This window comes from Asterias amurensis, chromosome 11, assembly GCF_032118995.1.
Source record: "Asterias amurensis chromosome 11, ASM3211899v1".
NCBI lineage: Eukaryota > Metazoa > Echinodermata > Asteroidea > Forcipulatida > Asteriidae > Asterias > Asterias amurensis.
Window position 1 is genome coordinate 2,179,904 of NC_092658.1, and position 25,159 is coordinate 2,205,062.

Consider the following 25,159-nt stretch of genomic DNA (forward strand, 5'->3'; position numbering starts at 1 on the left):
GGAAACACATTTTTGGAAACTAGTAAAGACGATAAGATTTTGTAATGCTCCATTTCTTCATATGATTCCTCAAGATTGAAGAACCCTGCCTTATCTGTTCTATCCCCGGATATATTAATTATTTCAACAGAGGGCGCTGTTGACAAAGCGTTTTCCTAAAATCATTGATTGAAATCAATGGCCGCAGTTTCTCTCCAGCACAAAAATACTAAGAACAACACGGCAAACTACAGATTGATTTCCATGGTATGTCTTACGTTTGTCTAAAGGGGGACGAACTCAAACGAAGCGTCAAGTCACGTAGCAAGTATGGCAACTGATCGGTGAGCTTGTATCCAGGGACGGGTAGGTGGTTTGGCTCGAGGCGGTAGACTAGAATCAGAATTTTGTTACGAATTATTCATAAACCTGCCCATCGACGATGATGAGCACCCCGCTGGAAACATCGTCTGCCCCGCTCGCAGACGTGGAGTGCATCCACGGTGATCATTCGGGGTACGACGACGGACCTACGATGACTCGGCCTTATGCGTACCGTGGAGATGCCACTCTACCCAGGTCGTTTAAGGCTGGGGAGAGGGTTCACACGAACAGTAGGCGAGGTTATGATTACGAGGAGGATTTCTGGCCCAAGCAGACGTCTAGCCTACCGAGGAAAGTGGCAAATGGGGTAAACAGAACTCAGAATGTTCGTGGGAGTTTTATTGCTGGAGGGTTGCATGCGACTGGGCAGCAGCAGCAGCAGCAGTCGCCTGGTCATTACCGTGAGGATCATGTCATCCATGGGAACATCAATGAAATCCCAGACAGGCAGATGTTAAATGATAATGTAAGGTCGCCATCATCACCAAGCTTAAATACGTCTGGCATGTCCTCTCCGAAGCAATCTAGCTTAGGAAGTCACGGCAGTATCTCCACAAATAACTCCCTGAGTCCGACTCACAAAAAGAAAGCGCACAAACCGTCATTCCGCGCATTTGGCAGTCTCATACAGAAGATGATGCGACAGATTCGTAACATGGACGAGTCAAAAAGCCCCCCTGGGCATGAAAGGACAACGACGAGAAACAATCAAGTGAGCGATGCCGTTGAGAATTTAAATCACAATCAAGGGGTTCATTTATCCCCATTGATGACTTCAAATCCCGTCAAATTAAACGGCAAAGTTCCCGGTCTGTCTGGACTGCGAAACCATGGAAACACCTGTTTCATGAATGCCATCGTCCAATGTCTGAGCAACACGGATATGTTAGCGGAATACTTTGTCCTCGAGCAATACCAACACGACCTACGGCGGAGTAAGAAAAACAATAAAAAGTTCGGGACGAGGGGAGAAGTCACCGAGCAGTTAGCGTTACTCATGAAATCGGTCTGGTCGTGTCAGTATTTGCCACAGCACACCACGGAATTCAAACGGATTGTGTCAAAGTACAGTGGTCAGTTCCGTGGGAATGATCAGCACGATGCGCAAGAGTTCCTCATTTGGCTTTTGGATAAAGTACATGAAGACCTCAACTGTGCTCCAAAGAAGAAATACAAACAAGTGAAGGTGCGTTTTTTTGTGTGCAGTCCAACGTCGGAAAAAGTGCAGTATGCCGCCACCTTTAGTCTTGTGCAAAGTCTTTTTTTTTTTTTCAAAGCAGACCTACAGTATGTGTGGTTCATCCTGTTTCTCCTTCATTACTACTTTTGGTCCTAATATGACTATGACCAAAAATAGTTTATTTAAAAATTGTGTTTTGGGTCATTGCTAACAAAAAAAATGTGGTTGTTGCAATGGGAATTTTTTTCAAAATGTCTTGTAGATTTTGGATCAAGAATTCTCCACGTCCAAGGTTTAGGGAAGATTATAAAGTGATGCCTTGTGGGTGTAGTTGATGACCGAATAACCAAATTTTAACTTCTAAAAATACCTTTAGAGATTGTCATGGTTTGTTTGGAATCTCAATTCTTATGTGAGAATTTGAAAGACTGACTTTAACATACATGTGTAGCATTAGCAAGGACATCAACTCTTATAAGAATTCTACCTACATGGTATTAAGACCCAACTTGCTAAGAAAAAACAGGTACCACAGACTTCCATAAAAACCATACCATTTAAGTTTTACATGTAGGCTAGCATTACAGGCCAGCTGTAAACTGTGGAGTTTTGTGGAATGGGCCAGTTAGGCAGAAGGGTGCACTGATTGTGCATAGCATACGTTCAGCTTGATCACAAGGACAAGCCTAACTCTGCATGAACACAAGTTGGACAGGCCTAGATGAGTTCACCCATGTTTAGGCTAGGCCTAACTTGGTGTGAAGTAAAATTTGGATCAGCCTAATTGGAGTTCACTCTTACATACCCCAATTTACTCCAGTTATGACACCTGTTAAACACTTGAGTTGGGCCAGGGCTAGGTAGGTGGGACAGTGATTTTGGTAACCTAGAACACTGGATAGTACCTTACCAAACTCATATAAACCCCACCCCACTCATAACACCCCACCCCTCATAACTCTACCTTAAAGATGCTATGTCAGATTTTTGTCCGATTTGACCAACAAATTTTGATTTAAAATTCAATAGGTATTTTGATGGGGGTCGAGAAAGTTACAAGCTTTCGTTTGAGCCATTGCTCGAAAGAGTCCACCATTATTAGTAGCAGTGAAATAAAGTGCTCAAAATTAGTTTTTGTCAGGATCCCGAACAATATCATTCGACCAATTCTTATGTGTTTTATAAGAAACGTTATAAATTTGTTATGGTTCCTGACTATTAAAAGTAAGTGTTAAAACAAAATTTGTTAGAGCGGGTGATACTCTTTGAAATACCATTCACTAAAAAAAATTTTGTTAATGTTTGGGGCCAAAAATCTGACATAGCACCTTTAAATCAGTGCACTCTCCTGCCTAACTGGCTCATTCCACAAAACTCCTCAGTATAGGATTTCACATCCAGCTGTACAAACTCGAGGAACATTATACCCAATGCAAGCCAAGAACTTAAAAGACCTTATGATCATACTTTGTGGAAGTCTGTGGTACATGGTGCAACTTACCATAGATAATTGAAGATACAATTTGACTGGTGGCATACTGCATTTTTCCCCTAATGTTTAAATGTTTTTAGCTTAAAAAAACCAAATAATAATAATATATATTTTAGCATCATAATAGGCGTGACAGGTGTCTGGCTACTTCAAAGATCTGGTTTGTAGTGAGTTAATTCATTGGGTTTGGAGGACTGAGACAGGAGGGATGGGTTCAAATTTAGGGGGAAAATCCACAAGACCACAGGACTTGTAGCTCAGAATCTTTATTGGACTGAGAATAAAAAGCCAACTGCTGCCATTTTGATTTTTTCCCCGTCTACTGCAACTAGTTACTATTTTTTAAAGAACAAAATCTGTGATGGCCCTGCATAGATACGTATAGCCAAATATCGTTTTCATAACATACATTGTATCATCAAAGTCACAATGTTTCCACTTTCTGCAATGCTTGACACTATTATGTCTGCCGGGTGAAAATAAGGGGCTGTTGTTTTCTTCAGAAATAAAGAAATCCCGAGCTCTTTGATCTACTTCTGCCGAGGATACTATCAATCTCAAAAAAGTTTGAAATTGATAACCCCCAGTGGGGTTATCAAAAGATGGAGATACCATCATTTCGACCCTTCCGGAGTCTTTCCCGAATGCCTTCGAGAAAGATTCTGCAAGGGTCGAAGTGTCAGACCATTAACTATTGTTTGCATGTAAACAATAGGTCCTTTTGGTTGGTAAGCAGTTTCTTTAAACATCTCCTTAAACTTGTAAGCAGCGTTCTCTGGTTGGTAATTACTCAAAATCGTAAAAAACTTACTTGGTAACAAGCAATGGAGAGCTGTTGATAGTATAAAACCTTGTGAGAAACGGCTCCCTCTGAAGTAACATAGTTTTCAAGAAAGAAGGAATTTTCCAATAAAGTATTTGAATTTGATTTCGAGACCTCAGAATTAGATTTTGAGTTCCCGAAATCAAGCATCTGAAAGCACGTAACTTCGTGTTACAAGGGTGTTTTTTATTCCATTAATATCTCGCAACTTCGACGACCAATTTAATTCAAATTTTCACAGGTTTGTTGTTTTGTGCATATGTTGAGATACATTGTACACCAAGTGAGAAGAATGGTCTTTGGCATTTACCAAAAGGTGTATCCAGTGTCTTGAAATGTTTTTCTCTGGCCAAATGACAGGAATCAAAACACGAGAGGATGAGTCACAGTTCACTCCAAGTGGTCCGGCTGGCTACTATAGTTTTATAAGATTCCATATTTTTGAAAAAGGGGATGTAGGCCAATGAAATGGCAAGCTAGCTGGTCCTGATGGCCAGTCACTGAATGAGCTAGGGGCAAACAAGAATCTCCTTTTTTGTCAGAAATTATTCGCACGCCTCAATCAAGGTGTCACAGGGTAATGTGTTGTTTTTTGCTTCCATGGCATTTCTGAAAATGGTTTAGCCGGTAGTTTTTTCTTAGGTTGAATTTTTTTAATTTTCTTAAAATTGAAAATCAAAGGATAAAAGAAGGAAATCTTTGCCTAAATTGTTATGTATTGCATTTAACCCTTTTATGTTTCCCTTATCTTAACAAATCAAAGAACTCATTTGCTGGATTAAAATCATTGATAATCACGACTGGTTTTATTTTTAAAATCTAGTTCTGTAAATTTCAGTTCTGTAAATTTCTGTAACTGGCGAACGAAAGTTTTCTTCCCTCAATACATGCTTGCCATGGAACTCAACCCTCTATAATATCAGGGTTTGAAACACATGGCCCTGGTCCAGTAGCCTTGTAACTGAGGTCCAAGGGTCTTGTAGTTGTCCTACTTCACATGAAACAAAAATAACAAATTCTGAATCAATGTGATGTTTTTTCTTTTTCTTTTCAGAATGTAGACAAAGAACATATTTACCATGCGGCTCTCTTGACATAAAGCCATTGGACCCTTTCGGTAAACAAGGCCCACACTTTGTGTACCACAACTTCTATATCAAATAACAAACCTGTGAAAATTTAGGCTCAATCGGTCATCGGAGTCGGGAGAAAACAATGGAAAACCCCACCCTTGTTTCCGCGCGTTTCGCCGTGTCATGACATATGTTTAAAATAAATCCGTAATTCTCGCTATCGAGAATTGATATTGTTTTACCGTTTTCTCAAAAAGTAAAGCATTTCATGGAATAATATTTCAAGAGAAGTCTTTCACCATTGCCTTCTGTAAACCCTGTAAGTTATTTGTAAATCTGTGAACTTTTTTTTTTTTTTCTGAACCGAAAGGGTCCAATGGCTTTAAGTTTACCTGTAAACACGTTTAAGGATTGAATTGGCAATTGTAAATTTACCACAAATAAACAACGATACGTGTTCCATAAATTATCAAAACTCAAAACAACATCTTCCTATATCAATCTGCTTTTATGCCAGTTAGCCAATTTGAACCACAGAGACAAGTTTCATGGATGTCACACTCATCATGATTTGTGAATGTTCATCTTTTTTTTTGTAAAATTTAATAGACTTTGGAATTGAAAGCTTCACCCGCTCTACTTGGCATTTCTGTTGTAGATGTAGGCGTTCATAATTCAGAAATGTCAGTCCTATATTTAGGCTTTAATTACCTGAGGACACTTTCCACTTTGCAATCAGTGAGTGAGTGTCGAAGTCTTGATCCGTTTATAACAACCAAACACTTAACAGTCGCTTTATCATTATAATTGGCACATTGCGTAATGAATACAATTGATACTCTTTTAAGTATTTTGATTTAACCAAAATTGAAAATTGGGAATCTAATAGTACGAGTTTGTTTAATCGATTTTTACTTGGAAATTCTGTTGGTGAGCCTATTTTTCAATGCGCAATACTCATTTATTTCTAAACAATTTTTGTAATTTTTTAATTTAGTGTTTTTTATTTAGTTTTTTTTACTTGGGTGAAATTATTTGACTCTGCTTGTTTCGAAAACCGCAAAAGGACTTTGCATTTGTCAAATTCTTTTAAATTCATATTCATAGACAAACTCCGGTAGCCATAAATATCAATAAATGAATAATAAATGTGGAGAGTTAGATACAAACTTTAACAATCACTTGTTTGGCAATCACTCTTAAACTTAATGGCAAAAAAAATTTACTCGTCTGCAGAAACTGCTTTCGAGTGTTTAAAGCAAATCTGAGAATAGTTTCATATCTAAAGTAAAACTGTTATATGGAAATAATTTTATTAGTTTTTATACCCCAAATTTGAATCTGAGTATTGTTACTGTCGGATACATACACGTGTACGTGTCTCAGATAGTGTTTATTCCAATTACTTTATCAACACATCATTGGTTCAGGCTAAGTATACATGTCAGTTCAGTTGCCCCTGCTCTTTGACTGTTAACTCATTGACTTAAAATGGTAAGTTGTGTCCTTGCTCCTCCAATCAATCATAAACAGCCAGGCTTAAAAACAGCCTGGTGAAAAAGAAAGAAAAAAACCTAAATGTAGCTGTTAGATTGCTTTTTAAAATGCTTTATTATTGTTCTGTACAGAATTGGTTTAGGCTTATTACATCAGTTCAGTTGCCTGCATCTTTGTCTTGATGCCCCTTTAAAATATTTCCTATGACTTTTAAATATAGTAACCTGTGCCAGTAGTAAAGGTAGAGCAAAAAATAATGTCCTTAGGCCTTCAATCTTAAACAGCCAGGCCTAAAAGCAACCTGGGGAAAAAGAGAAAAAAATGTTGATCAGAAGTAAAACTAGGAAATTTGCTTTCCTGAGCGATGTGGTGACATTCATCGTGTTAACAGGGTATGCACATTTTGCAATAAACAACATAATAACCCTCGGCTACATATTGAATTTTAATTGCACTCCACTCACATCCTCGCTGTCCCGCGTCTCTATAGCAATTGTAATCAGCCCTCCTTTACACATTTTTTACTGACTGGATATTCACTGCGTTCTTGTCTCTAACACACAGCGTGCGGTAATTCCAGTCAGTGCCTCATCGATCTTGGCCTGAATGAAATGATAACGCTGAAGAAGCAACATTGTACATGTTGTTTCATTACCCTCAACTGGCTTTGTTCCATGCTAGTAGGCAATGATGATTTTACAATACTGATTCAGATTGAGGGGGGGGGGGGTGGTTGATGGGAGCTAGGAGGCTAGGGGGGGGGGGTGGAAATGAAAAATATTGAGTGTGCTTCATGTAGATGACTCTTTATTAGGACACAGTCTCTTTATATATGTATGGCCAATTGTATTTGATCAAATCCTCTTACACTTAGCTCGTTACATGTCTTGACAGTAGATTATTCATTGTATAATTTTTTTTATTATGTTCTACATTTCTTTTTTGTTGTATGTATTGTTTTTTGTTCTGCGCCTTGGAATAGGGTCTTGTACACTAGATAGATGGCGCATTATAAATGCATTATTATTATTATTATTATTATTATTATTATTATTATTATTATTATTATTATTATTATTATTATTATTATTATTATTATTATTATTATTATTATTATTATTATTATTATTATTATTATTATTATTATTATTATTATTATTATTATTATTATTATTATTATTATTATTATTATTATTATTACTATTACTATTATTATTATTATTATTATTATTATTATTATTATTATTATTACTATTATTATTATTATTATTACTGTTACTGTTACTGTTACTGTTACTGTTACTGTTACTGTTACTGTTACTGTTACTGTTACTGTTACTGTTACTGTTACTGTTACTGTTACTGTTACTGTTACTGTTACTGTTACTGTTACTGTTACTGTTACTGTTACTGTTACTGTTACTGTTACTGTTACTGTTACTGTTACTGTTACTGTTACTGTTACTGTTACTGTTACTGTTACTGTTACTGTTACTGTTACTGTTACTGTTACTGTTACTGTTACTGTTACTGTTACTGTTACTGTTACTGTTATTGTTATTGTTATTGTTATACCTTTACCTAAGGGAAAGTACATTATTTTAGAAGAGTCATTTCAATTCCCCTCTTCAAGTTAAATCAACAACACCATAAAATTAACAAACAAAAACCCACCCACCAGACAAACAATTTTCATCAAATTCAGGGAATCATGCTTTAGTGAGGACAATAAACAAACTGTTCAGTGATCATGTTCGTACACATTTCAGGATATTCATGTTCTTATAAGGCTTATTTCGATCTCAGCAATCAGAATAAGCAACAATGATCTGTGGAATTTCAACATGTTATTTTCTTGACTCTTGAACTCTTGACAGTATTTCAGACAGTCTGACTATATATATTATTTCCTGAGATGATTTGTTTTTAGTGGTATAAACATGATAAACTTTATGATCAGTGAGCTTTTAGATTGAATCTGCTTGTGTTAATTTTTAATTTCCACTTCAGGCTTGAAGTAACCAATGGGCCACTGATGACCAGTGTCCAGTGGCTTTTGAGCGAGTGGCCCCACAGCAAAGAAAGTCATTCAGTCTAGTGTTTCAAAGTTCACTCTTTCCAAACACATGTCTTGTGAAGATTTTCAGTGGACACTATTGGTAATTACTCAAAATAATTATTAGTATAAAACCTGACTTGGTAACGAGTAAATGGGAGAGGATTATAGTATAAAACATTGTGAGAAACGGCTCCCTCTGAAGTGACGTAGTTTTTGACAAAAAAATAATTTTCCACGAATTTGATTTCGAGCCCTCAGATTTAGAACTTGAGGTCTCGAAATCAAGCATCTGAAAGCACACAACTTCGTGTGACAAGGGTGTTTTTTTCTTTCATTATTGCCTCTCAACTTCGATGACCAATTGAGCTCAAATTTCCACAGGTTTGTTATTTTATGCATATGATGAGATACAGCAAGTTAGAAGACTGGTCTTGGACAAATACCAATAGTGTCCAGTGCTTTAAATTTTGGTATTGATAATTTGTGAACCTTTTTCTAAAACCACATTCCTTAGAAGTAGCTATCCTTAGAAGGGAATCATTTCTCAAAATGTTTTACATTATCAAAAGGCTGTGGTGCTTCTTTCCAAGTAAGATTTTATGGACATTAACTTTTGGAGTATTATTATTATTATTATTATTTATTCGGCCAAGATTTCAACAAACAGTACAAGATACAATATTACCGTACTAAAGAAATATAACAGTATAAGAAACAACGAACAACGAGTAATGCATTTTTGACATTGGACACTATTGGTAACTGTCAAAGACCATTCTTCTCACTTGGTGTATCTCGACATATGCATAATGTAATAAACCCGCAAATTTGAGTTCAATCGGGCGTCGAAGTTGCGAGATGTAATAATAAAAGAAAAAACACCCTTGTCACACGAAGTTGTGTGCTTTCAGATGCTTGATTTCGAGACCTCAAATTCTAAATCTCGAAATCAAATTCGTGGAATAATACTTCTTTCTCAAAAACAATGTTACTTCCAAGGGAGTTGTTTCTCACAATGTTTTATACTATCGACCTCTCCCCATTACTCGTGACCAAGAAAGGTTTTATGCCAATAATTATTTTGAGTAAAATTACCAATAGTGTCCACTGCCTTTAAGCACAACTCTGTTGATTTTCTTCACTCAAAGAAAGAAAGATCAAATGCAATAAAAATGGTTGAATGGGACACGGAGATAAATACACATACCAGGGTTTACAAAGCTAACTTACATTGTTCAGCCTTCAGCTTCCAGGAATTATTGTCATCATCATAAACAAACAGTCTCGATTCATAGTCGCTATTGTTCCCTGAAAATTTGTTCAAGGGCGGGCGTTTTATGAGTTTGAGGCACTTGATGGGTGCAGCCGACCTAGAAAATGATAAATGATGGTTAACGGTTGACCTTCGTGAGCTTATTTGTTATTTTATGATTAATTTCAATTAATTAATTTGATATTTTACTTGGTGGCCACATTGAGCGGCAACCACTGGTTCCATTTATGATAAAAATAATGGATGTTAATGATTGTAATGGTAAAAGTTTTCATGAGTTGACTTTGAACCCTAACGATATATGCACCTGCTCTACAGCTGCATTTAGCTCTACAGCTGCATTTAGCTAGACAAACACCCTCGTTCAGTCCTAACACAAACAAAACCCCTGGTTGCATTTTGTTGCATTTGGCACGTTTCTCATTTCAACTTTGTTGCATTCTGTTGTATTTAGTAGGGTATGTATGTAGATGTAGTAGGGACCCCGATTGGGGTGGAATGTTCCAATCAACATTGGCTGGCATGGTTTACTTGTGCGTAAAGTGCTCGCTTCTCACCAAGGTGACCCCGGTTCGATTCCCAGCCAGGGCCATAATTATGTTAGTTGAGTTGTGCATTGGTGCCTCAAGGGTTTTCCAGACCATCCGGTTTTCTTCCCTCGGGAACAATTAAACACTTTCGATCTTGGCTGTGCTCCGCACAATGTGCTTTCAGATGCTTGATTTCGAGACCTCAAATTCTAAATCTGAGGCTTCGAAATCAAATTCGTACAAAATTACTTTTTTTTTGAAAACTATGTTACTTCAGAGGGAGCCATTTCTCACAGTGTTGTATACTACCAACCTCTCCCCATTACTCGATACCAAATAAGGTTTTATGCTAATAATTATTTTGAGTAATTACCAATAGTGTCCACTGCCTTTAAATGAAACATTCTCAATTTTCAAGGAATGAAAATCTCTGCATCACCTATTTGTGGTAAATAATCACAGTCTTGGAATTACATCGAGACCATGGAGGGCATTTCCTCTGTTGCCCGTAGTCTTGGCTTTGGTGCCCCTTCAAAAAGAATGGTCCATTATTATATTATGTAGGTCAGTGGCTCAGTTGAGACTCAGTAGATATGTCAAGCCCAGGGCTTGAAATATAATTAGTATAAATGTCTACAAAATTGAGAGGTCTTGAAATATGATCGTACACATCACTGTGATAGGGTAATACAGGCATGGTATTCTTCTTACTTGAGTCAGATTCCCAGTTTTTATTGTTTGCCCTCTGGGAAAATCATAAAGAATTGTGATTAAATGTAAATAGCCTGAAACTGCCTCTGCAGCCTAGGACTAGGTGCAGCCCTTGTACTCAATAAAATGTTCCCACCTTTTTTCCCCAAGGACCAAATATCATGCCAGGTAATAATATATTATTACTGTTCTGAAGTCATTTCATTTCAGATATATTTATTTCATGTCAATATCAATCAAAACATTGTGATAACATTGTTCAGAAAACATCTTGTACTAAGGAAAACTTAATCCAGTTAATGAACAATAAATAGAAAATAGTTTAACGTTAACATGTAGGAAAAAGAAGAAGCAAAAGCTTTTTTTTCTTCTTCCCTAAAGACAAGGACAGTTTACACAAAAACGTACACAAATAAACACCAGGGACATGGACACATTAAGCCAGATGAGCTGAAAATTTAGATGCTTACATTTTCAATGTACTATGTACAATGTACATTACTATTAGATTCTAATTTGCATAGTGGAAGTCAGGCAACTTTAGTCGGATTTCCGATTTGTTTTGCCCTTTAAAAAATCAGATAGAGTATGATTGAATAGCCTGAAATGTCTGTTAAAGGATTTGGGTACTTTTTGTAACACAAAACACGATGTCCACAGATTTACATTAAACTTACACCAATTGAAGATAATGATAGTAGAAAGCTTCCCTGAAAATATTAGATGCTGAGGTGCTGTAGTTTTTTAGAAATGAGTAAAACATAGTCATTAAAATATGTTTTTACATCTAAAATAATTTTCGTCTCATGATCAGTGAGACGAAAATTATTTTCATGACATTGTTTTACTCATTTCTCAAAAATTACAGCACCTCAGCACGTAATATTTTCAGGGAAGCTTTCTACTATCATTATCTTCAAACTGTGTAAGTTTAATGTAAATCTGTGGACATTGTGTTTTTTTTGTCCCAAAAATAGTACATAGATCCTTAAAAGCCTGTACCATGTGTATATGTAGGTCAACCCTTGTACTCTAAGGACCAAATAGCGTGCTTGGGAAGTACAACCATGTGCATAAATCTCTTTTTGAGAAGTGACTTGGTCAATCTGAGAAGAATCTGCGGTTCTTCTTTGTCACTGCAAACCTCAGTTGGAAATTATAAAGCTGAAATTGACATCAATTGTACAGTGACGAGTTGTTTGATATTATTATTAACCTAATTGGCATCAAGGATGTACTGACTCAGTCATGCGTTTACCTTGACATTTCTCACATCTTTTGTCAGACGCTATTTACATTTTCCATAGTTTGGCTGGTGTCGAAAATAACAATTTGTGCGGTTTTAAACAACCAATCAAGGTCGGTTCGTGTAGCCAGGAGTACATCCGGCATTGCAAATGTTTTTAAATTGTTGACGCCCAAATTTACTTGTTTACTTTACATTTATTTCCTTATCCCTTTAAAGGCAGTGTACACTACTGGTAATTACTCAAAATAATGATTATCATAAAACCTCTCTAGGTATCGAGTAATGGGGAGAGGTTGATAATATAAAGCCCTTTTCACACGGCCAAAAGGTAGCCAGGGTCCCTTGCTACAAAATTTACGAGCGTGGATTGTTTATTTGTTATCACCATACGTGACTGATTTTGTGAGCTTTCCCACTGCAAAGTTAAAAAACTAACAACCCTTGTGCGACATGAGAGTGATATGACGAATTGGTAATCCTGATCACCTTAGTTGGACAAGATAGCACCAACAATAGCATGCGCTGTATGGTCATTTTCACCTAGGACGTCATTCAATAAACAAGGGTTCCTTTCACACGATGATGTAGCCCACGTCCTTGGTCAAAACTTCCACTAGTGTAAGATTTTATCATAGGTCCGGACCTCCGACAAAATGTAGCAATGTTAGACAAGATTTAACAAGGGACCCCGGACACTCCAAATGTTATTGTCCTTTCACACGAGGTGCATTTTGTAAAGTCTTACAACCATGCTACAATTTAGCAAGGGACCCTTGCTAAATTGCTCTCGTGTGAAAGGGGCTTAATACACTGTGAGAAACGGCTCCCTCTGAAGTAACATAGTTTTTGAGAAAGAAGTAATTTTCTTGAATTTGATTTCGAGACCTCAGATTTAGAATTTGAGGTCTCAAAATCAAGCATCTGAAAGCAAACAACTTCGTGCGACAAGGGTGTTTTTTCTTTCATTATTATCTCTCAACTTCGATGACCTATTGAGTTCACAGGTTTGTTATTTTATGTATGTTGAGATACACCAAATGAGAAGACTAGTCTTTGACAATTACCAAAAGTGTCCAGTGTCTTTAAAAATTTAAATACAGTAAAAAAATAGCTGCGCACATTTTAAATTTTAATTGCAGCATTTAGATACTTCATTTCTGATTATTTGTGGAAAGACCACACAAATTTAGAATTTTTTCTCTTGATGTACTTTATGTAGCATTACACGTTTCATGTATTTTGGCTGGTAATATTATTTTGTTATTGCAAACATTGTTTTGTGCTTACATAGCTTCATGTACATATACATCCTTGTATGTGTGTACTTAGCTAATGTAGCCTTGACTCAAGGCTGTTGGCGTAGTGTGCCCCGGCCCGGCGCGACATGATTCGGCAGTCTGCACGCTGCATACACGAACAACGTATACAGTACATTGTATGTACAGTACATTGTACAGCGAGAACAGTATGGCGGAGTCGTGAGTACGGTCGTGTCTTTCTACTTTCAACCTCGTACACGTGGCTCAAGTACTCATGTACAGTGTACAGTACAGATGGTACATGTGATGTACATGTACATGTACAGTAAGTGTACATACGCTGTACACATTGGATATGCACGCTTTGTGTATTTGTGTTATGTATGTGGGCATGGATTATGCAGGTTGCGGCTCTGACTGAGGCGCCTTCATCAAGGCTAAGCTTAATGCTGGTGGATGTACCGTAATTAGGCACTGGACCCAGTTATTTTATAAAGCTTTTTTAAAAGAAGTGTTCCTTCAAAAAAAATTCTAAGCGAAAAATAATCAGGATACCAGTAAAAAAATGGTACATTACACAATACTTTGGCTGGTAACCATATTCTGGTAATCAAAAGTGTGTGCTTAGTCACTCGCTGTGCTTTTTAAGCACCTTTATGATATGAAAATTGTCCCAAATTCCTGCAATACACTGTAATCATAGATAGTTACCATGTGTTCAATTCAGATACACGTTTATATCCAATCCCATTTGTACTTCTGTGAAAACAATTAACAAGTACGGTATGTATTAAAACTATTTCTGTGACGTCACAGTGACACTCTGTTGTTGAAAGTGTAAATTATTTTTTACACATCTACACTTCGTTACGATATGTAATATAATATACTCTTGAGTGTAGAGTCATTACAAACTTTAGGGAATAGTTCAACTTCAAAAATACTGTCTTTCCAAACTGAAAGATAGCATGAAGTGCAACAAAACATAGCTGAAAATATGTTATCTTTCAATTTACAAAAACATTTTCCAGTTGAGAAAAATCACTTTAGTATCCATTTTTTTTTTTTAGCTGAGCAAAACAAATATTAACTTAACAACTGACTTGGTAACGGGCATTGGAGAGCTGTTGATAGTATAAAACATTGTGGGAAACGGCTGCCTCTGAAGTAATGTAGTTTTTGAGAAAGAGGTAATTCCTCACTAAAATAATAAAAGACTTCTAGCTAGAAGTCTTTTATTCCTACTGAAAGCACACAAATTCGTCCAACAAGGGTGTTTTTTCTTTCATCAATTTCTAGCAACTTCAATGACCAATTGAGCCCAAATTTTCACAGGCTTGTTATTTTATGGTTGTGATGGGATACACTAAGTGAGAAGAATGGTCTTTGACAATTCCCAAACGTGTATTAAGCATGGAGCCACATAGCTGCATTCCCACCCGCAACCCAATCAGGGCAGTCTTTTCAACACCTGCCTATCGCTATGGTAATTACCCACCAATCATCAAACTCAAAACCATTAACCACCCTCCCAGCCTCTCCAATTAAGCATCTCCATGCGCTGGCATTACTATTGCCCCATAAATCTGAATTATGAATGGTAATGCCATGCGTTTCAGCACGTCTTGAAAAAATAATGCTTTCCTTCACAGATTTTCATATTTCAATTATGAAAAAACAGATATTTGTTAGGTTGTCATTGTAAGGCAACAATATTAAGGTGTTGAAACTTGCTTTTAAAGCATCTCCATGCGCTGGAAAATTACCATTGCTCCATAAATCTGAATTATGAATGGTAGCACGGCACGCTTCAGCTCGTCTTGTGAAATAATATTTTCCTTTACAGATTTTCATATTTCAATTATGAAAGAGCAGATATTTTGTAGGTTCCCATTGTAAGGCAAAAATATCTTAGGTGTTGAAGTGATAGTTGAGGCTTTGAGAAAGCTAGGGTCAAACAACAGGCCATTTATTACCATGGTTCTGAGAAGAATTGGTGGTTCATCTCGGAACCACCACTTCTCAAAAGAGAATTCTGCACAGGTGTCATTGCAAACCTTTCTCGGTAATAATTGGGGGTTTTTCACATCACAGCTGTTTGTATTCCCCTATATTTTGTGTGCAACCATAATGGCATATTTGGTTGTATTGTACTGATCAGTGCTAAGCACTGTATACTCAGTAATTTCCCACATCATGCGGAAACAAATCCAAAGCCATGCTACTCAGGTGGGATTTGAACCCATGCCTCTATCAATTCTAGAGCAACACGTTTAACCACTAGACCACCGATTAGGCCAATAGGCCTATATATCGCAAAAGGCCAGTTTGAATTGTGTACACGTAGCTAGTAGCAATTGCTGCAAACAATTTACATTCGTAAGGCATTGAATCAGAAAGGAATTTACTTGAAACTAACAAACATATTTTACATACATTATGAATTGAAACATTTACCATATTATATTTTTTTAATGGTTTTGCTCGATGGATTTTCATTTTATGATGAGGACCAGACGTAATTTCTTTTAATTGACATCGGATAGTGGATACTAAATCCAAAACTCATTTGAAATGATGTAACGATTTTGTTGGGCTTTCATAAAAACTGCCTAATGACGCGTATAGAGAAATGCTGGGACAAAATTAACAGTGCCATGCTTTCGAAGCATGTTTTGCTACATGGAATACATTAGTACAGTCATACAACATAACGTAGTGCACTAAGGCCATGTTTTAAAAAGTGAAAAAATATAGGGTATATATCCCCAACTATATTTTATCATGACTCCGATGATGAATTGAGCTCAGTCACAGGAATTGTTATTTAAAATACATTTAAAGTATGAATACTGGTTTTGTGACACTAACTAATATTGTCCCTGGTCTGCAATCTGTAAGGTACATGTACAAGGACAATTAACCTCTGTCTCTTATTTTTCTCGGTAGGCCTATGATCAAGTTTCTAGAATTTAGTCTTATTTACTTTGTATTCGCATAGATGTTCCCATTTGAGTGTGATTACTTACATTAACGAAATCTTTTACATAATTAATTAGCCCCACAGCAAATTGCAATACCGTACCAAGATCTTTACAAAAGGATATAACCATGACGTCAATGAAAACAACACATACAACAGCGATAACAACAACAGCAACAACCACAACAACAGTTCCCTGACAAAAGAGTTTTCAACAACACCATTATTCCTCCTGGGTTTTGTCGGCCGCCTTCTTTCAAGCCACGACAAACACCCACAACAAAACACCCACTGACTCTTGCACTTGTCTTCTCCAGGAAATCACCTCACCCCCATTCCCCCCCTCACCCTCCATTTGACGTTTTCCGTTCTCCTCTTCCGTGATAACCTAGTCCCGTGCTCCCCTGAAGAAGAAAAAAACCAATCAGTATTTCCATGACGACCTAGACGAGGACGGAGGTTCTCTATGGAATTAACATTTAATCTCTACAGAAAATCAGGGTATTTTTTTCTTTTTTTTTCTCCCTCACCCCCCTGAAGGTATCAAAGATGCTTTTTGGATTGAATTTTGGATATTAAAGATGCTTCACCCATCCGAAGGAAATTATACTTGCGAAGGAAATTTGTCATTCATCTGCAAGCAGTGAGCAGAGTCTTATCACACACACAAAAATTGAGTGAAAAATTCAGTGGAAGAGAAAAAGGAACATCTAAGACATGCTGTGCTTGTTCATCAGGCCTTGAATTCCATCTTGGAGAGGGCAAGGCCATTTTTATTCTGAAAAGGGCACTTTAATTGGAAAAACTCCGAGAGACTTTTGAAGGGGCATATGTCTCCGTGAAATTCCAGACCCGGTTCTTACTGTTTAGGCCTTGAAATTACCGACGACACCAACCGCCGTCGGTGCCCCATGCCATTGCCGCTATACTCTCCAAATCACAGACAATTCACAGCAATAAGCCTTTTTGAGGTATGCGGCCACTATAGGAGTGCACTGTTTGGTTTGGGTGTTTACAGACAGGTTTACCCAAACCCAATAGTGTCATAATGAACGTGTTCACCATATATCTCAAAATGGCTTATAAATACATTGCCGTGCTTCTTCTTCAAACTGCCATTGGTTGGCTTTTTGTAAAATTGTAAGATGCATACTTAAAGTCTGGTTGTATGGTTACATATTCGGGGGCTCAGATAATCGTAAAAAAATTCAATCAAATTAGGCTTATCACAACTGGTTAATAGTTAAACACAAACGAATTCCGAAATCCATTTCCAAATTTTCGCTAATGGTTAAAAGAGGAGACCTTACTTTAATAATATGTAATGTAATCAGTCAATATACGAATACTGTAAAAATCTATTAGTATCCCCATCCTACGCACAGACGTTGAGTGTCGTGTGTAATTTGATCCTTGGCGAAGTGGCCTTAGGATAAGAATTTAAAATACAAACAGACAAGTTGAATGTTACAGTTTGGTCTTTATTTTTATGCTTTCTCCCTGAAGGGTATAAATGAACGGAAAATGTGACATCGCCTTAGAAACCTTGCAGAGTTGTGGCCCTTAGAGATCCAGTCGTCAGTCCTTTATCTTCTTATTGATATTAACAAATTGTTATAGAATATTGTATACAAAATCATATTAAGAGGATGATTCTAGTATACAAATGTTGCGGAATGTAATGTGGGGTAAAGGAAGTATTTTTTTAAGGACAGAGGTAATAGTAATTTTGAAGAATTGGATTGGAAATTGTATTTATAATCAGTATGGAATATTGTCATTTGTTTTCTTTTGATATAATAATTGTTGAGCGTGCACAACATAGTTGCGAAACGTCGCCTCCCCTCCTCACCTTCTCTCTTTCGTTCTGCAACTAAACAAAGCATGCTCTTTACATTCATTAGTGCCTTGGTCATTGGACCAATAACATTCCTGCCATCTTTCTCAGCTCCCTGGGGAGTATACCGCCAGGAGCTATAGAGGGTGCGTTCATTTAGCTTCCCTGGGTCGACCCGTTCTGCCCCTGGTGCATGACGTCACTACGAGAATGGTGTGTGATTATTCGTTTAGCTCTTGTCAGAGGCTCACCTGAGTGAGCACCTCGGGGTAGACCCAGGGAAGTTAATCGAACGCACCCAGTATAGTGGGACTTCAAAGGCTATACCAAACACACAGTATCAACCTCTTGCCTCACATTTACCCATTAAGATCCCCAGGTGAAGACTGAAGAGGAGCAATAATTGTAAATTATCTTGCTCAAGGACTCAAGTGTCATGACCGGGACTTGAACCCAATGCCCTTATGACTTAAACACCAGAACTTGAGTCTGGTGCCCGAGACTGCTCGGCCATGACACCCTACAAAGTGCCGTGATCTCTTTTATCAGGGCTAAAGTTTTGCGGGAAAACCACAAGAGCGGAGGACTTGTAGCTCAGACTCTTTAATGGATCGGGATTTCGCTTACGTGACCAGAATCAAATTGAGAAGAGAGTTGAATCAAAGTGAGAACACGAAACTATTTTGTTTAAACAAAACACGAAAGAGAAGATTGATCTCTTCTGTCGAATTGAAAGATACTTGTGAGCCTCAGACTCAACACTTTTTGTTGTTGAGACAAAGATGTTGAATTGAAGATGACCAGACTTGTCCTGTCTTGAATTTCTTTTAAGTGTACTTTAGATGAGCACTCTTTCAACCCCATTCCTCTAAAACTCCCCTTATGGTAGGATCTTGAAAACAAAACCGTTCTTGAATTTATAATATTTGTTTCCTTCCGCAGAATCGTCACAACAAGAACGATGAGCTCTTAGCGGCAGAGATGTTGGCAAATCACATGCGTCGAAACAACAGCTTCATCCATGACCTGTTCCAGGCGCAGTTCCGGTCGTCGCTGACCTGCCCCCACTGTGGTCGTCAGAGTAATACCTTTGACCCCTTCGTGTGTGTGTCCTTGCCCATCCCGCAGCGCATGACGAGGGTCATGGCCGTCGCTGTCGTCTACATGGATCGAGAGCCACGAGTGGTCAGGGTTGGTGTTGTCATGGACATCAATGCATCGGTTGCCGATTTGAGGTCGGAAGTATCTAGGCAGTGCAGTATGGCTGTAACGAGGGTAAGTTCAGTAGTGCACTAACCAAGGGCTCCAGATAACCACTGGGCCACTGGCCAGAGTCTAGTAATTTTACCAATGGACCACTGGCCAGAGTCTAGATGTACTTCATGTACTCCTACCATTGGACTACAAGCCAGAGACTACTAATTTTACCACTTGACCACTGGCCAGAGTCTACACGTAGTACTCCTACCATTGGACCACTGGCCAGAGTCTAGTAATTTGACCACTAGACCACTAGCCAGAGTCTAGTACTCCTACCATTGGACCACTAGCCAGAGACTAGTCATTTTACCACTGGACCACTGGACCATTGCCCAGAGTACTCAAACCATTGTACCACTGGCCAGAGTCTAGTAATTTGACCACTGAACCACTGGCCAGAGTCTATTACTCCTACCATTGGACCACTAGCCAGAGTCTAGTACTCCTACCATTGGACCACTAGCCAGAGACTAGTCATTTTACCACTGGACCACTGGCCAGAGTACTCAAACCATTGTACCACTGGCCAGAGTCTAGTAATTTGACCACTGGACCACTAGCCAGAGTCTATTTCTCCTACCATTGGACCACTAGCCAGAGTCTAGTACTCTTACCATTGGACCACTAGCCAGAGACTAGTCATTTTACCACTGGACCACTGGCCAGAGTACTCAAACCATTGTACCACTGGCCAGAGTCTAGTAATTTGACCACTGGACCACTAGCCAGAGTCTATTACTCCTACCACTGGACCACTAGCCAGAGTCTAGTACTCTTACCATTGGACCACTAGCCAGAGACTAGTCATTTTACCACTGGACCACTGGCCAGAGTACTCAAACCATTGTACCACTGGCCAGAGTCTAGTCATTTTACCACTGGACCACTGGCCAGAGTACTCAAACCAACCATTGGACCACTGGCCAGAGTCTAGTAATTTTACCATTGGACCACTGGCCAGAGTCCAGTACTCCTACCACTGGCCTGGTGGGAGTCTAGTACTCCTACCATTGGACCACTGGTCTAGTAGTTTTTAACACTTGACACTGGCCAGAGACTAGTAAAAGTCTACCTTGAGTCCCCCCCCCCCACCCCACTTGCACTTACAAGCTTTACTAAAACTGATTAGAACGTAGAGTTCCTAATAAACCTGATGCCTTAATTCAATCCCGTATCCAATATGTTCTTCAAGGATGTTTTCCAATTACAAGATATACTTCAAGGATCCCAATAATTGATCTTCCTGAAACTCTATCTCCCTTGAGTGATTTACTGGGGTCTTCCCTCACTCTAACAAAATCCAACACCTTATTGTTACTGAATACCCAAACTGTTGGACTCTGATTAAAGGAACACATTGCCTTGGATCGGTCGAGTTGGTCTTTGAAAAGCATTTGATACCGTTTGTTATAAAATGCATGATTAGAAAGATATTTTAAAAGTAGAATATAATGATCCACACAAGTATCACTCGAAATTGTGTGGTTTTCCTTTTACCTCGTCGACTATCACGGTCGGTCATTTATGGGAGTCTAACCATGCACCTTACAACAAATGGTTACAGACGCTTTTCAAAGACCAACTTGACCGATCCAAGGCAACGTGTTACTTTAAGGTGGTACACACCTGATCCCATGTCAAGCATTGGGGCTTATCAGTTTATTGGTGCAGTCCTCGTTCAAACACAGTAAGATCACGACTAGACAAGGCCAGTGGTCTTCTCTTTGGTTTTTTAAATAACAGTATTACCTCAGCATCTTTATGGAAAATTATGACAATGAATCTAAAATATCTTTAAATTCTGTTTGAGTATCGAAGCTGAATGACAAATGAGATAGAACTTTTCTTTGTGCTTGTTCAACTCAATTTGAAAGACAAACCAGGTTCTGTAAAATGGGTAAATAAAATCTCTTCAAAACCATGTCAACCCTAACTGAAATGGCAATCGATACGCCTGCCTTGTTGCTCTTCAAGGCTTTATTCCTCTCCCCCCCCTCCTCCCCTTTTATCCTCCTCCCATCTTCATCCTCCCCATCCCTCCTCTGTCTTCTCCATCTTGATAATAAGGAGCCAATTTTCATCTTGGCTGAATGAACTGAACTCCATCGTTATGATCAGGAAGTGACCTTTATGTATAAGCAGTGCGGGGCGTTGAGGATTTTAGCACTCTAGCTCCAGGTCAGGGGGGGGGGGGGGACACTGTCATCTGAATCTCATTTACATCAGGTCAGGATGGGGGGGGGGGGGTGTACGGGAGGCCGAAATCACATTGTGGAAATATTCCAACCACCTGCTTTGCTATCCATTATTCATGCCGCAGGGTACACATGCATACATTGAATGTACCATCAGGGAAATTGAAAAGCTAGAGAATGTTTCCGATACAGTGTTTTGTGCTCTTGACAATTTTAAAGGGAATTTTTTTGTGTAAGGTCAGTGGATCTTTTTCTGTTTACATGTACGTAGAGGAATCTTTCCAGGTATGATTCTCCGTTTATGGCACGCCAAGTCTTTCAGAAATATTCGGCGTACACCATTATGGCTGAGGTAGTTGGTGAAATTAGACTATTAATATGTACATTGACTTCTTAAAACTAACATTGTTACATTGTACATTGCTTCCTTGTTTTGATAACTATGCACTGAATTCTTAACTGATTAAGTAATGATACTGTACATTGGAAGGTACATGTAAGTCTCAAATTTTAAGAAGATTTCCATTCAGACACAGGTTATTCTAGTCTTTCACTGGATCACAAATCGTTTCACAAGACCAAAACATGACTTTCTTTACTCTTTGTATAGGCCTACATCCCTTGCTGAACTTTAAAGAAGATGCTTAGACTTGGAAAGAATTTAAAAGTGAAATGGACACTGATAGCTTTTCGTATCACTACTCCGCCAGTTTCTTTCACTATTCCATTTCATGGAATATGGATGCTTTGCGACACTGTTCCTCATGTGTTTTAGCATATTGCCAGCGGGCCAACTGACAGGATAGAGCAGCATGGCTCAAAATGTTGGCAAAACGCCCGCAAGTTTTACTGGACCAGAAGTTGTTTTACAATTCCAGACAGTTTAACGAGATGAACTTTAACATTTGTTTAATGAGCGATAGAGAAGGTTTATCTTTTTGATCGTAAGGGCAAAGTATACATAAATAATTTAACACTCAACATACATGTAATAGGAGACTTTGGAACGCTAGGTGGTAGCAGACTTACCAGGTAAATTTCCATTGTTTACGTAGTTCTGAGCATGCGCACATTACCAAGAACAATGGATTTTACCTGGTAAGTCTGCTGCCACCAAGCATCCCGAAAGTCCCCCATTGAATGATTTTTACCAGACTCGAAGTCAACATTTGAAATAAATAAATTGAGGTAAAATTGTCAATTGAAAATCACACAAGACTGCGACACTTGTTCAGTCGTGACTTTACTGGTCTCAGGTCCTCAGTGTAAAGCTCTAGCCCCAAAGCTTTATCTTTGCGGATAAATTAATTAATTAATGAAACATGAGAACTAACAAGATTACTTCTAGGGCAAATAATGATGCCGCTAAACCCTTTCACAATTTCCGAAAGCTTATCGCGAGTTAAATCTTTAGGGCTCAAATTTCAGAAATAACTTCATGACTGCAAGGCCTGCTTCTCTGTAAAACTGAAGTATTTTATAACACAAAATTTCTTTATGTTTTTTTTTCTATTTTCAAATCCCTCACTTGCTGACCATTTGTATGTTTTTAGGAGGAGGTTTGGTCTTTTATTGTGCACTTACTTTGATTTTCATTATATGGTGTTGTCCAGCATGTCACTTTCATTGCGTACACTCTCAACTTTTACCCCCAAAAAAACAAAATTAAAACTCGTTTTCTAAATGAATACTAAGATACTGATGTAAGTTTTGTATATGTAGAAATAGTAACAGCTTAATTTTCTGTCTTACACCTGTTAGTTTTGCCCTGTATGTTTAATGTCTGTCTGGGTTTTTTTTGTCTGTCTGATCATAGGCTGGGGAACAAACGCTGTGCTTCTGTTTGGACCTAGATGTTGCCTTGTTTAAAGTTTCAACATTGAATAAACGTATCTATCTACTTTCTATCTATCTATCTATCTACATGTATTTTATTAATTTTATGTTTCAGTGCTTAGAACAGGTATGTGAGAGTTCCTCTTTTCAGCTGATTTCCTCTTTTTGGGGGTTTTAATTTTCCTCTTTTTTTTCTTCACTTTCTGTGTAAGAAAGTATAGGAATATTGTGGGTTCCTCATTATCTTGCCCGGTGTCCTCTTTTCCTCTTCTTTCATGGATAGTTACTCACATGCTCGTTAGAAACCCTGTGTTTAGCGCTGTATAAAATCATGCTATTATTATTATTAGAAACTTCCTCAGCAATTGTCCACATAATTTATTGGTAATTTTATAGTTTTGATGCTATAAACCACTCGACCTTGACAAGCCAGCCAGTAATATTGTAAGTTTACTGTCCTTCATGTTTTTACTTTTGTTTGATTCGTTTGTTTTAGTGTTTAAGGAGAAGATTTGGTCTTAGAAACTTCACCAGCAATATCTATACTTTTATTGGTAATTTATGATTCCAATGCATTAAACCACTCAACCAAGACAAATCAGCCGGTAATGCTGTAATTTTGCTATCCTTCATGTTTCTTGTTTTTGTGTGATTCGTTTATTCAGATTGTCCTGACAGAGGTGTATTTTGATGGATTCTACCGCTCCTACCACGACAGTCTCCCCCTGTCTGAGATCCGTGAGAGCGATAGCGTCTATGCCATCGAGACTCCGCACAGCTCCCAGGCTCTGGCCAGCACCACGCAGATGCAGGACTTCCTTCATGTCCACTGCAACCGACCTGTCCGAGAGGTCGTTACCATGGTGATCATCAACCAACAGGGATTGGGGAAGACTGGCAGAAGGTATGTACACAGTTGTTCGCACTGTTTTTGGCCTGGAATTTCAAGGAGGCCTCTGTTGCAACTGGTATTGGCCTCGGTGCCCTTTCAAAAACTTTCCATAGAATTAAAGATTTTCCAATGGAAAATGCCCTTTGCAAAACGATAATGGCCCTGTCCACTCTTCTCAATTCCCCCTTGGTTAAAGTTTTATCAATATTATCTCCGCTTCTACACATTTAGCACAGCTAAAATTACCTCTTTAATAGATGTTAGTTTTGCATTTGGAACAACAAATATAAATTTGTTTTGTACCCTTACACTGGTATGTATTCAGCACTTTGACTCAGCACTTTCCTGAGTTCTTTGAAAAAAATTAAAACAAATACCCTCCATCAAAATAAAATGGAGAGTGTAATAAAATGCTCTCACTAATTAAATAATCATATTTATTCATTAGGTTTGGCCATCCAATAGCAATTGAGGTCGACCGCAGTATAACCAATCAGCAGCTGAGAATCGTCATCCTGAAAGCCATGGGATGTAGCCATGTGGACCAAGTTCTTTCAAAGGTACATACTTGTTTAGAATCTCCAGGTATCCATGAGAACTGTTGCAGTGTGAACGGTAAACTCAATGCCCAATTTGAAGGATGGGAT

General features: G+C 38.2%; 1 protein-coding gene across 1 annotated transcript in view; it reads left to right on the plus strand.

The window, feature by feature from the left end:
- Positions 1–155: 155 nt before the first annotated feature.
- Positions 156–25,159, plus strand: part of LOC139944657 (ubiquitin carboxyl-terminal hydrolase 31-like) — a 45,276-nt gene continuing 20,272 nt past the window's right edge. Inside the window, exons 1-4 of the mRNA XM_071941721.1 lie at positions 156–1,549; positions 19,272–19,604; positions 24,286–24,524; positions 24,961–25,072. Coding sequence (XP_071797822.1) covers positions 422–1,549; positions 19,272–19,604; positions 24,286–24,524; positions 24,961–25,072 — 1,812 coding nt within the window. The 5' untranslated portion in view covers positions 156–421. The remainder of the gene's footprint in view (positions 1,550–19,271; positions 19,605–24,285; positions 24,525–24,960; positions 25,073–25,159) is intronic.